Raw genomic sequence first — 12,562 nt, forward strand, 5'->3', positions numbered from 1 at the left:
TCTATTACTGATGCTTTAACCTGTAAGCAGTATTCTAACAGCTGTTGAAGTGGAGCATATTTTATATCATATATATTGTTGATTAAAATCTTAATCTATAAAGTAACAAGTATCTGCTGTCAGATAAATGTATACATTTCCCTCTGAAATGTAGGCCTATGTAGTATATAAAGTAAAAGGTACATAAATTACTAAAGTAAATGTAGTTAATTTACACCACTGTCTGTGAATATTAAAATGGAAAAGAAAGGGCTTGTTTACTGGCAGTAAAGTAGTAGTTTTGCTGTCTCCCTGTGTGTTGAGCAGCAGTTTGGGACTTTTCTGGCAGCCAGTTGGATGCTGTTGTAGTAGAGATCATTCACGCCCACTTCACTGTCTCTGCCGTGTGTTGGCTTTCTCACTGCTCTCACCGAGTTTATGTGGTAACGTTACAGCACTAGGGGAATGGAGTAAAGGAAGGAAGTCATGGATCCAATTGTAGAGAAAACAAGCAAAACGGTCGACATTTATCGCGATACATGGGTCCGCTTCCTAGGTATGTATTGTCGTATTTGTAGCGGCTCAGTCCACTGTTTTCCTTGAACAGACGGTAAGACATGGAACAGTACAGTAAGTTAACGTTACACTGGATCCGCCGTCATGACCCTGGAGCTGCATGCTAGCTAGCTAAAAGTTAGCATAGCACTCTGTTAAAATTCTATATATAGTAAGGTCATTTTGTTACCACAGGACGCAAAGGACGACGTCCAAGACTGGACGACAATATCGTTGTTCGTGCTTTGTTTCTATAACGTATTATACGTTTACTGTTAGCTAAAGCGTTAGAGTTGTGTCTGTAGCTCAGGTCTGTCTCAATAAAGGTAACGTCAACGTTAGTTGTTTAGCAAGTTGAGACAACCACAAAGAAACGCCCGTAAGCATGACCAGACTGCAGCTGATATGTGGCAGGTACAACTTCCTGTTTTCCTTGATGCGCTTGAAGCAGTTTTCTCTAATTGAAACCCTACGGTCGTTACTAACATAGGACACACTATCACCAAATGAGCTGTTAGTTGAGAAGGGCATGTAACGTTACGTAAAGGGCATTCATACTGCAGCAGTTCCCACTATGTAGGCAGTTCTCCTTAGGGAACATGCCATTAATCTCCTGCTCCTCCACAGTTTACATGGACCTGCAGTGGTCATATAATTGCATGAGAATCTGTTAATCCCCTTCATAAAATCATAATCTATTCGCTCACATCTTTAATCCTGCCTGTGCAGTTAAATATCTCTATTGACATGGATGTAAACAGAAATTTTAAATTGTTTTATCAGTTTTCCAATGTGATTTTGGTCTAAATATGAGCCATGCTATGTCATATTTCATGTAGCATTTCTTCTTTTGTCATTTATAAATATTCATTCTATGCATATTACATGGTCTTTGTACACATTTAGCCAACAATGAATTTCTTCCCAGCGTTGGATTCCCCAGTATGATAGTGGTTATGCAACAAAGACTGGATTCAACCTGAAATTTGACAATTTTCTAACTGAACAAGCAGTAATTTATCCAGAAAACCACCTTCATTGCAGTCATCAGCTGTCTGTCCTGAGGAGCTCACTATCTTCTTGTTTTTGGCTAGATCACATATTCACAGGCACAGACATTTACAACACCCTGACATAATGTATGAGTTTTCCCACCAGCCTGATGGGCCTAAAAGCCCTTTTAGCCTTTGCTCACAGGTCAGAATTGGACTCTAGCTTATTGTGCCATGGCATGGCACATTTTATTATTAACCAAGATAATCTTATCTGAACTCTCCTTGTTATCATGTTCTATTATACCAGTACAGCTCGTATCACCTTATGCTCACAGGTGCTTCTGGAGCTTCAGATTCAGTAGTTACTTTGCTGTCATGTTCACTGCTACAGCATTAGGGCAAGTATTGCTCAGTGCTAAACCATTAGTTTTTGAGTGTAAAGGGTTTGATGTGCCCTTTGGCTACTGCTTAGAGACTATCTGAATAAAAACCAAAGCTGTAATTTCTCTTCTTGAAGCTGAGGAAGCATGATTCACTCTTGTAAGGCTAAATTTCAATAAAATTCATAAAGCAAACAGGAAAAAGCTTTTGAGTTATTAGTGTAATGTGTTGAGATAGGGGGTACAGGTACTCACGAAAACCATGACAACCATCACAATTTTGTGAAAAAGGGAGTCCATAAGCACCCTGTGAATTCTGCATGGAGCTTTTTTTCAGGCAGTATTTTAATCACTGTGAACATATAAAATAGGCTATACATGCAATGCATATACATCTTGTAAGTTGTAGGGATGCACCGATCCAGCTTTTTCTATCCCAATACCAACACCTCAACTCAGGGCATCTGCAGATACCAGTGCTCTCTTTCTCTTTTAAGGTAACATCAGGGCAGGGATTGTGGTGGACCGTTGGGACTCAACTAAAATTATAGTGATAACTTTTAAGCACCTAATGATGCCTAATCCAATGATTATCTTAGTTGTAATTATCATAGTTGATGCCTAAAATAAAAAAAAATCTTGTGTGTATTTTGATAAACCACTAGTTATGTGGAATATTTAGATTTAAACAGAAATCTGTAATCTGGATCTGATCTTGATTTGCTTGCTTTAGCCTAAATGGAAAATAAAGACTAAGAATCCAACTGATTGTTCTTCATTTATGTAGCCGATGACCATTATTGGGGAGAAAATAAATTGTCACCAAGCAGTGTTTCATTGGCTGTGAGATTGTTGCTTGTAAGTAAAGTAAGTGCTTTCTTCAGCACAGTAAAGTGTAGTCAGTTTGCACAGTGCTTGCCTCAGTTTTACCAGCAGTACCAGAGATAGAGACGAATTTGACTTCACCACGCTGGTATAGTTCTGTCGTCATTGAACCAAAGATAATACTTCTCTTGTGACTGGAGTTCATTTTACCAGTGGTATGCATGTACTGTGCCGTATGGCACAGGTGACTTCTTAATAAGGTATCAAGGGCGTTTGAGTCATTTAACCCTGTGGAATGGTATTACATAATGTTCCAAATGTTACCCTCTTTCACTGACACAATGTCAGATATAAAGTTAAGGTTGATGAGCCTCTTCTTTGTTTCAGCATATATGTACTGGAATTTGGAGACACTACAATTTTACATCATGAAACTGAGCTTTTGAGTATTTAGTGCACTGCCCTGTTGCTCAGAATGGCACTAAACCAGTTATCTTTTAACAAATGTATAGGATTAATGTTAACTAAGGTTATGATGCATTTAGAGTAGACTAAAAGGTTTATAACTTACCTGCATGTGTGCATGCCTACAGGCTATGCCAATGAAGTCGGAGAGGCTTTTCGTGCTCTGGTACCAGTGAGTTTGGTATGGGGCAGCTATGCTGTGGCCACTATGTACGTTACTGCTGATGCTGTGGACAAAGGGAAGAAAGCAGCTCTGGTAAGACATATCCATTTGTATGTGTTATCTTCATTCATAATCATATTGGTCAAAATTCAATAAAATTATGTTATTAGAAAGGAGTATAAATAAATATGATGTCAACATCATCTTAGATCACTGAATCCCAACCGGAGCAGGGTCCTACAAGGGACTACAAGATTAATCTAAGGGGTCTTGAGATGCAAAGATATTACAATTACAAATATCTTAATTATATATAATTTATACCATGACTTATTTGATACGTTTACTGCTCCAGGACTCTAGACATTTTTCAAATTAAGTTAGATAAAACCCTCTTTGGTTGCAAGTAGACATTGTTTTGTTTTCAGGGGTCTCAAGCCAAACTGGTTGGATACCACTGTCTTAGATTAGATTATCAAATATAAACTTATTCCCTAAATAAAGAAGCTAGAACAGAAAAACTAGAAATTCAAATGATCAATAAATTGAATTTTGTGTATCAACTGTGTTTGAAAACTTCATTGCCATAGCTGTGACTACACTCATTTGCTGATCCTGATTCTGTCCTTCAAGGCCCACGGGGACAAGCCAGGGAAGACAACACGAGTAGCGGTGGCAGTGGTGGACACGTTTGTGTGGCAGGCCCTCGCCTCTGTGATTATCCCGGGCTTCACCATTAACCGTGTATGTGCTGCGTCACTACACCTGCTGGGCAGAACCACCAAGTGGCCCCTGCCCGTCCGCAAGTGGACCACTACAGCTATAGGCCTCTCTACAATCCCCTTCATTATTTCTCCTATAGACAGGTACACACATGTACTTGCTACTTTGTGTATGCATTGTGGATTATGTCAATTGCTCATTGTGAGATGAAATATTTAATTTCAAGGGTTAGTCTGCTCACATCTTCCTGCTGCTGGAAATACTCACTAGAGCACCAAATGTGTTTTAATCCACCGCTGCAAATAGTCCCCACTATTTGCTTTTGGTTGAGAGATGTTTGCTAAAAACTACAGTGCTCAGCTGTTTTAGGAAAGGACTGAGGATATATTTTTCAGAAGTTTTTATATCTTAAGTAGGAACAAATGGGGTTGAGTGCCACAGACTAGAGGTAGTGAACTGAATACATTGTTTTTGTTTTAATGAAATGGGGTGATGATAAGAACAAGACGGATCCTTTAAAATCTGTATTACCCAATACCTTGACAAGCAGAAAGGGGGGAGAGATCGCAGCGACCCGCGTTATTATCATGGACAAATCGACGCCGTAGACTTCCACAGAGAGCAGTGAAGTCTATTAGAAGCACTTTTTCCGGTGATGGCTGAGCGTTACTGCGCAGCCTCCAACTGAGCTTGACGACGTAGATGTGACATGAGCAACCTGTCTGAAAGTTGTAAGTCTTCAGGTAGCTGTGCCAAGAGAAATCTCAATCATTCAATCTTGCAGAGACGGAGAGCGTAGGTATATGTAAGGAGATAACATAGGCACAGGCTAATTATTGCTAACTAAAATGCTAGTTAACATTATTAATTAAACTTAAACAGCTAATGTAAGTCGAAACTGCCTGCGAGCTTCTCCTGTACTATACGGTAATTCCTCTACTATGCGACAGAAAGTCGTGTGGTTATGACACAATCATTAGCCTGTTTTTACAAAAACGTCTGCTATGGGAGCCATAACGTGAGGTACAAGGTAATGGAGCCTTTTATACATTGTCGTGTTTCTTTAGAAATAAACAAATATAGTCTTTAAACGCTTCAGATGTATTCACTGTCAAAGTGACGCCAAAATGAATGGCAGTCAATGGAATGCTAACGGCAGGTGATGGCTTGTTAGCATCAAAATGTCTCCATAGGAGTGACGCTTTGCGGATGCTAGCTTACCCCCTTGGTTATTATGAAACCCACTGCTTTTCTTAATCACGTCAACAGTGTTTGTGTAATTACTCACACTGGCAGAGGGGGGAGACAAAAGTTCAGCACTCCAGCTTTAATCCACGACATTCCTTTATTTAGAGGTATTATACATCACAATATGTGATAATAAAGCATATTTAAAATAATGCAAAAACTTAAGTTTTATTTTAAGAGCTTGGAAACACCCTCAAAAGTTTTGATGAAACAAAAATAAAGTTCATTATACTTACACTCAGGATGCTGATCTTACCACCAATGGCAATGAGATCCACATGACTAAGTTATAGTGCCACAAACAACAACATAGTAGTTACACATGAAATAAAAAAGTGTATTGCTAAAGTTGCTCTTGTTCTTTATGAAATGGATTCAGAAATGCTGTATTTATGTGTCCACAATGTTTCCACTTTCTGTGCCATGTAGGTCAGTGGATTTCCTGCTTGACTCGAGCCTTCGGAAGGTCTACAATGAGGAAGAGAAGCACAAATAAAGACGCATCATGCAGAACAAATGGCCCCCTCCTGGGTAGAGACCAGTCCAGTCTACGTCGACCTGTGCTGGTTATCCACCACTGTGAAGCAATAGTGTGAAGAAGAATTTCATGGGGCAGACTCCACAGTTATTCAAATATATAAACAAAACAAAAATTTCAGAATTATAACATTTCTATAAGTAAGTGAAGTTGTTCCTGCTTCATGAAATATCCCCTTGGGGATCCTTAATTTCATCCTCTTAGGGCAATCTGGATAGTGACACCAACATTTTTTAAAACAGGAATGTAACGGTATGAAATATGTATAAATATTCATTTAAATCCTGCTTCTTGAGCTTACCTCATGTCCAGATGTCAAGGAGATTAAATACAAATCCGCACTTGCTGTGTTTATTAGTCACAGTGGTACCATTATTACAAGCCAAAAAAGCCAGTTTGCCATAATGTCCCTCTTACTCATTACTTACTTAAAGTTAGTCTTTGACTGGTTTTTGTTTTTTTCTGAAAACAAAGGTTACTGCTACTTTGAATAGTCCTCTGATGGACTTTTTCATTGTTTCATATTACTTTACTGTTGGTCATGGGAGTTAAGGTTTGCACTGGGGGCATTTTTTACACCACGGTTACAATCTATGTTATTCTAAATGGTATAAGGTTCTTTTAAACTAAGAATACTTGTAGTAGTAAGTATTTGAATTATTTCTCACCAATATCTAAACTGTATTTTTGAGATACAATACTGTAACTTCTTCTGAAAATGTTAGACATACCAGTTTCAGACAACTGTAACTAATTTAAAACTGTTTTGAAATATTACACTCCTCAAAACAAGCTTTTAGTTTTGGGTGTACAATTTAAACAGGATTTCCATCAGGAGATTCCCATCTAGTACATGTACATTAAATTTAGTGTTGAACTTCTCAAATACTTTTGGAGGTCAGTGTCATACCTATGCAGAAACGGGTTCTTTTACAGATACTGTACATCTGTATAATTTCTTATGCATTTCTTTGAGGAGCCAAGTCATATATTGTACTTATATAATCATGTCATTATTCTGATTATATTTCACTGGGATTGTACCTCATACAATACAGATTCATTGATTGATATACTGTATCTCATGCTGAACTATGCAAGGGAAACTCGGGAATGTGTACATACGTTAGCTTCGCAAATGACAGGGATTGTTCTCCCGCTGTTGTGAAATAAGAAGGGAAATCTGATAAAAAATTTAGCTTGAAATTAGACAGAGGAACATGCTGTATAGCATATACTGTATATACAGTGTGCCTTTCTAGCAATAACTTTTGTTTAATGTGTCAATCCATATTCTTTCTGGTTCACTTTGTCATGGAGAGTTATGCTGAAAGACAAGATTGTTAAAACTTGGGGTGCACCAATTATGTTTTTACTTGCTGATTACAGCCTGTTCAATATTATTTGGTCTAAGTGAACAATGTTTTGTTGTTGGCATTTTAAAAGATTGAAAAACATATGCTCAAGGCTCCAGTGTGTGCAGTGTGGGATGTTTTCATTCACTTATTAAGCACAAAGCTTACTTTTACCTTGCGTAAGGGTACGGGTCCAAAATGTACTTTTTCCTTACTTTTGTCCATCAGGCAAATGGTTAGTGAATGTTCAAATTTGACCAGCCACTCAATAGATTACCATTGTTTTTTGGCTGAGTGAAGCAAATCTACCAGCCACTTGCATATTTTACCAGCATTTGGTTAGTAGATGATGGTGCTAATTTTGGATGCTGGGTATGGATCTTTTTAATGTCAGGCAATTTGACTTGTCATAGCAGGGAAAGTACAAGTGTAAGTAAGGCCATACTTTAAGTGTCCCAGTATGCCAGTGATTAAGTGTGCATTGTAACATGGCCCTGGAACTGGGCTTTAATGAGCATATTGGTGCACCCCTTGTGAAAGTCTATTCATATTCAGTTTTACCATTTCAGATTGTACAAAGAACGTCTTTGTATTTTTATTGTTGCATGCTCCAAATAAAAAGGAACTGTTTACTTTTTTTCTGTAAAGTCTTCGATGTTTTCTTATGTGGCGGTGTGTTCCGAAGTGGGTTTTATGAGACATTTTCAGCCTTGGCTGAAAAAAAAAAAGATCAAACCTCAAACTTTGTGCTATGGTTCACAATGTGGAGAATATTTGATCAAATATGAAAGCCATAGACACCCAAAATTCAGCCGTCATCCTCTGTGTGATGTGTGATCTTATAAACACCACAAATCACAGTTTCAAATACCATTGACCTGTTTCTTTAAAACAGGCCAATTGTTTTTTTTTTTGTTTTTTTTTTCTTGTATCCCTGCATCATCTTCTACAAAATAAATATTGACACCAAGTAAGGAAGAGCCACTTTGCAGCATTGGGATTTAGAGATTGACAGCTCAGTTTAGTGAAAAATATTGAAGCATTATCTAAACGCAGTCTGCTTTAAGGCCTTCCTATAACAGCTTTCTATAGTGTGATTTCAAGGGGCAGCAGAACAACTTGCTCTTTGTGCAGGCACAGGTTCCACTTCCTGAGTAACCTACTGTCAGATGAAAGAGGTGTAATTCAAGGGATGGGTTTAACCAATGAAATGGAAGCACCCAAACTCACATCAGACCAGGCGATTTGAGAGCCCAGTTGCAGTAATTTAACTTGATTGAGTTGTGGCCACAGCTGAAGCCAATTCCATAGATGAAAAGCCCACATAAAGAACTAAGGAATCACGCACTGGCATAACGCAGTCATGTTTGTTCTAAATCTTGTGTTCCTGGCTCTCTTGGCCTTATCAACTGCTCAGCAAGGTAAGAAGAAAATTGTAATGTTTATCTTCTGTTGGTGTTAATTTGGTTACATTTTATTTCTGAAGGCGCCTGCTGAAAATACAGCACCTGTTCCACTCCCACACTCCTGATGTTTTAACATTTACAGACATTCCTCGATACATTCAAGATCGGTGGGTTATCCCTGATGAGATTCCACAGTATGAAAACATTGCTGGACAATCTCTAGCAGAGGAAAGGATATGGCCCCAGAGCCCAGACGTTGTTGAACTGGTATCATCGGCGGACCAGAACTTGCTGACTACTCCAGAGCCATATGCTATGGAGGCATATGCTAGAAAGGAACAAGGTGGGTTGGTAACGGCGCATTAGTCCCTTTTTTGTTAAAACTGTCCATTCCGGACAACATTCAGAGTTCTTATATTTTATTTTTTTATTCCTGTTAGATTCAGATGAAGGAGAAGAATCAGCAGTGTGGAAAATCAGCCTGGTAGTGTTGGTCCTGCTGGTGTCTATAGTGGGATCTCTGAGCATGACCTATTACATGTGTGTCTGGAGAGGAGGCAGAATTCACTATAAGCCTCAGAAGGAGGATAATGCTTGAAATAAACGTTGTGTAGAAATTATTGTCATTTTGAAAGCTTTATTTTTGTAATTTGTAGTCATTTTGGAGTGTATGTAAGGCTGTCTGCATGAAAAGGGGACTTTTTTTTTTTTTTTTTTATACAGCTTGTTCTCTTTCCTGCCAATGATCTCTGGCAAGGAAATGCATCAGGAAGTGGGTAAAAAGGCAAGCAGAATGTGAAGTAAATTTGTTGATGTGAGTACCAATAGGAGTGCCAGTTAAAGACACATTTACTGATCAGATGCTCTTGGTTCTTCAGCCAAAGCTAAGAATGATGACCGTCAAAAGTAACTTTTAGGGTACTTGGAACCAGAACGGCCTGCATCTTTATACTCTTCAGAAATGCACTTTTTACATGTATTCATGTTTAACCCAAGGAAGGTTCTCTCTATAGCTTCACAGCCAGGTTTCAGTGTTTTAACCTCTTGATGACGGCAGAGGTTCATAATATTCACAAACAAAGCTGATCTAAAGGCCTGTAACCCTTCAAAATAAAACTGAATTGTTCAGGTTTTAAAAATGAACGTAATTGTCTTAAGTTTGACTTTCTGCAACTGCTTCTTAAAAAAAATAAATCCTTTGTTTGAAATCTTTGAATAATCCTGTACTCAGTTATTGTAATGGCCACTAGAGGTCATCCCTAACATTGTGTTTGTGCCATGCTCCACCATATCCTCCTGAAAGGAATGCAGCTATGCACACTTGTATGTAAGTTTTGTAAACTACCAAGGAAGTTCAGATTTTACTCAAGTTCTCCTCTATTGGAATTTGATTATATAAACAATTATACTCCTCAGAATACACCCCTATGGAACAACTGGTACATCTTATCCAATGGGGAAGTCATTGTTTTTAGGCACTTGGATGGAAAAGGGAATTTGAACTGTCTCAATGGATGGATCTGGTGAATTTTTTTTTTTTTTTAAACTATACAGAATTCTGTGGCAAATGTAGTCTTCATTATTTGTTTAGAGCATACACTAAAGCGATAAAAGCTATTCCAATTTCCTTCAACGGCTCAACTTTTAGTGCATTCACATGTTAGAGATGAGGCCTTTTGTGTTGACGGTGTCGGCTTGAATAGCAAACAGTTCAATAACAAGTTTGTTAGAAATGTATTATGTACAAAATATTATCCCATTCAACTGAAAAGAGAATATATTCTCCGAGACTATAGTGGAGAAGCACGAAAGATTAGGAAACAATCCTTATCCTCTCCCACCAAAAGCCAAAGAAGTGAAATTTAAAATATGTATCCATCGAATCACTTCCTACATGTAAAGCTTTATTGGGAAAATAACTTTTCTGTGAGAGCGATTTATTTTTTTTTTTTGGGGGGCTTTTCCCTTTGACAGTGGATAGACCAGAAAGGGTGAGAGCAATGAACTCAGCCAATCATGGGGCGAACGCTCTTACTGGGTGAGCTAGAGGCTGCTTCCTGTGAGAGCGATATTGAGACGATTGAACATGTTTTCTTTCAGTGTCACCCGATTAATAATTTTTGGCTGGCTTCAATGTAAAGGTATACTGCTGCACCCATTAAATGAAATGTCAATTAAAGCTGGAACATTTTTAAAGGAAAAAAAAGTTCTTGATAAATAACTTGATTGAACATTGTAAACATTTTATTCATAGGTGTAAGTATTTAAAGGTCAAACCCCACATCGTTTGGAAAAATGAGCTTAAGCTGTTTGCTATTTCTTCAATGCATGACTAAGGAAAAAGCCAAGAGACTTTTGTTTAAGCTTACATTCCCTACTTGACTAAAAAGACCCCCACTATCTTTAGTTTTCTTTATGTTTTGTCATATATATTGTCTCTACCTCAAAGCTGTCAACACTTTTTTGACAAATGTACAAACACATTGTGCCTTGATTGTTTGTATAACTATTGTACAATAAAACAAAACTTGTAAGTAAGCTTTGTGTTTCACTATACAGTGAATTTATATTATGTATATAATTTTCATATTTAATATGTGACACCAGCCCATTGATCTCTTAACTTTGGCTCCCTTTGTTGGCATACTGATCTGGGATTACCAGCATAAATTTCATGACTGCAACCTTAATTAGGCTTTAGGTCCTCTATGTATGTCTAATCTAAGAGAATAACTTGAATTGAAGAGAATCATTTGATGTCTGTCTAATCATTACATAATTAATGTATGTTATGTTTGTGTAGATATTTAGAAACATTTCTTTTGTTGGCCAACAGAATAGATAGAGAATATATATATATAAATTATATAGATTGCTCATTGTTTGAATAGCCTTTTTACAGTGTTATGTTAATAGGCCTAAAGCTGCTCTTCTGTGCTTGGATAATATTTAAATTAAAATTGAATCCTCACAGTGATGAGTCATCTTTTTCATTAAAAGTTTTTTCTAGGAAACCTTTTATTTTTTACAGGACCTGTATTTTGTTCTGTAACCACCAGCCAAAGCGCTTCTCACTTTGCAAACTCCTATTGATGTTTTGCTGCCTTTGGCAAACATTTTCCTCTTCAGAAGAATTCATCTTCATCAGAATTATGGCAGGATTGGCAGGCAGGCTATTGGCAAAACCAGTGTATTGTGAGTACAGAGTAAAAAATAATGTTTTAATTCAGTGTCAAGCAAGCAGGCTCAGATCAAATCCACAAACATTTATAAGCACCCCTTGAGCAATATCAGGTGGCATTAGGGGGCCCAAGGAGACAAAAAGCTGATGAATTGAATTAATCTCCCCTCCTGTGATGGATGGGCCTGTTCGCAGGGGGCTGGAAAATGTGAGTATTGTTCATCTGTCACTCAGATTGCCATTTCCCTCTATGATTTGTGCCTGGGTTGTGAAGGCCACAAGTGGCCAAAAGACCTCCCTCTCTCCTTCTCACTCGTCATACCGCTTTTTTTTCAGGAATTCACAGCCTTTCAATTGCCTCCACCCCCACAATGATATCCAAACAGCCAGATGCAGAAAAACAAGCCTTCTCTCAGGACAAGCAAACATAAATATGTGTCATTCTTGCTTTATTTTATATACAGTTTGTAGGGTTACATTGTAGTTTAGACCAAGTCATACTTTGCAAAAGGTGAGTAATTACATTATGGAGCATAATGTAATTTGAGAAAAATGAAAAAATAGTAATGTATTTGCCACAATATAATAAAATGTATTTACATTTTCTTTCCATATGGTAACACAAAACTGGATTTTGCCTGTAATTGAAAATAAACTGAACATGAGTCCAATAAAAAGAAAAAAAAGTCTGCATAATACATTATGTCAAGAGAAGCTGCTGAAAAAGTATGTATTTTGATGTCTATATG

At 37.7% G+C, this 12,562-nt stretch overlaps 2 protein-coding genes across 2 annotated transcripts; both read left to right on the plus strand.

Annotated features, from left to right (window-relative positions):
- Positions 1–386: 386 nt before the first annotated feature.
- On the plus strand, positions 387–7,863 carry mtfp1 (mitochondrial fission process 1). The gene is made up of 4 exons (XM_078271266.1): positions 387–535; positions 3,328–3,455; positions 3,996–4,228; positions 5,763–7,863. The coding sequence occupies exons 1-4, from the start codon at positions 466–468 to the stop codon at positions 5,827–5,829; spliced, it is 498 nt and encodes a 165-aa protein (XP_078127392.1). The 5' UTR covers positions 387–465; the 3' UTR covers positions 5,830–7,863.
- A 610-nt stretch (positions 7,864–8,473) lies between these two features.
- Positions 8,474–11,128, plus strand: LOC144531395 (uncharacterized). Its single transcript, XM_078271495.1, has 3 exons — positions 8,474–8,647; positions 8,775–8,975; positions 9,073–11,128. The coding sequence occupies exons 1-3, from the start codon at positions 8,590–8,592 to the stop codon at positions 9,228–9,230; spliced, it is 417 nt and encodes a 138-aa protein (XP_078127621.1). The 5' UTR covers positions 8,474–8,589; the 3' UTR covers positions 9,231–11,128.
- The last annotated feature ends 1,434 nt before the right edge of the window (positions 11,129–12,562 follow it).

The sequence above is a fragment of the Sander vitreus genome, chromosome 16 (assembly GCF_031162955.1).
Source record: "Sander vitreus isolate 19-12246 chromosome 16, sanVit1, whole genome shotgun sequence".
Lineage (NCBI taxonomy): Eukaryota > Metazoa > Chordata > Actinopteri > Perciformes > Percidae > Sander > Sander vitreus.

Excerpts from the sequence above, each read along its gene's own strand:
- LOC144531395 (XM_078271495.1), top strand. The coding sequence starts at position 8,590 with ATGTTTGTTCTAAATCTTGTGTTCCTGGCTCTCTTGGCCTTATCAACT. Across the intron at positions 8,648-8,774 it reads CTTATCAACTGCTCAGCAAG|ACATTCCTCGATACATTCAA; the intron begins GTAAGAAGAAAA and ends TAACATTTACAG. Across the intron at positions 8,976-9,072 it reads ATATGCTAGAAAGGAACAAG|ATTCAGATGAAGGAGAAGAA; the intron begins GTGGGTTGGTAA and ends TATTCCTGTTAG.
- mtfp1 (XM_078271266.1), top strand. The coding sequence starts at position 466 with ATGGATCCAATTGTAGAGAAAACAAGCAAAACGGTCGACATTTATCGC. Across the intron at positions 3,456-3,995 it reads AAGGGAAGAAAGCAGCTCTG|GCCCACGGGGACAAGCCAGG; the intron begins GTAAGACATATC and ends CTGTCCTTCAAG. Across the intron at positions 4,229-5,762 it reads ATTATTTCTCCTATAGACAG|GTCAGTGGATTTCCTGCTTG; the intron begins GTACACACATGT and ends TGTGCCATGTAG.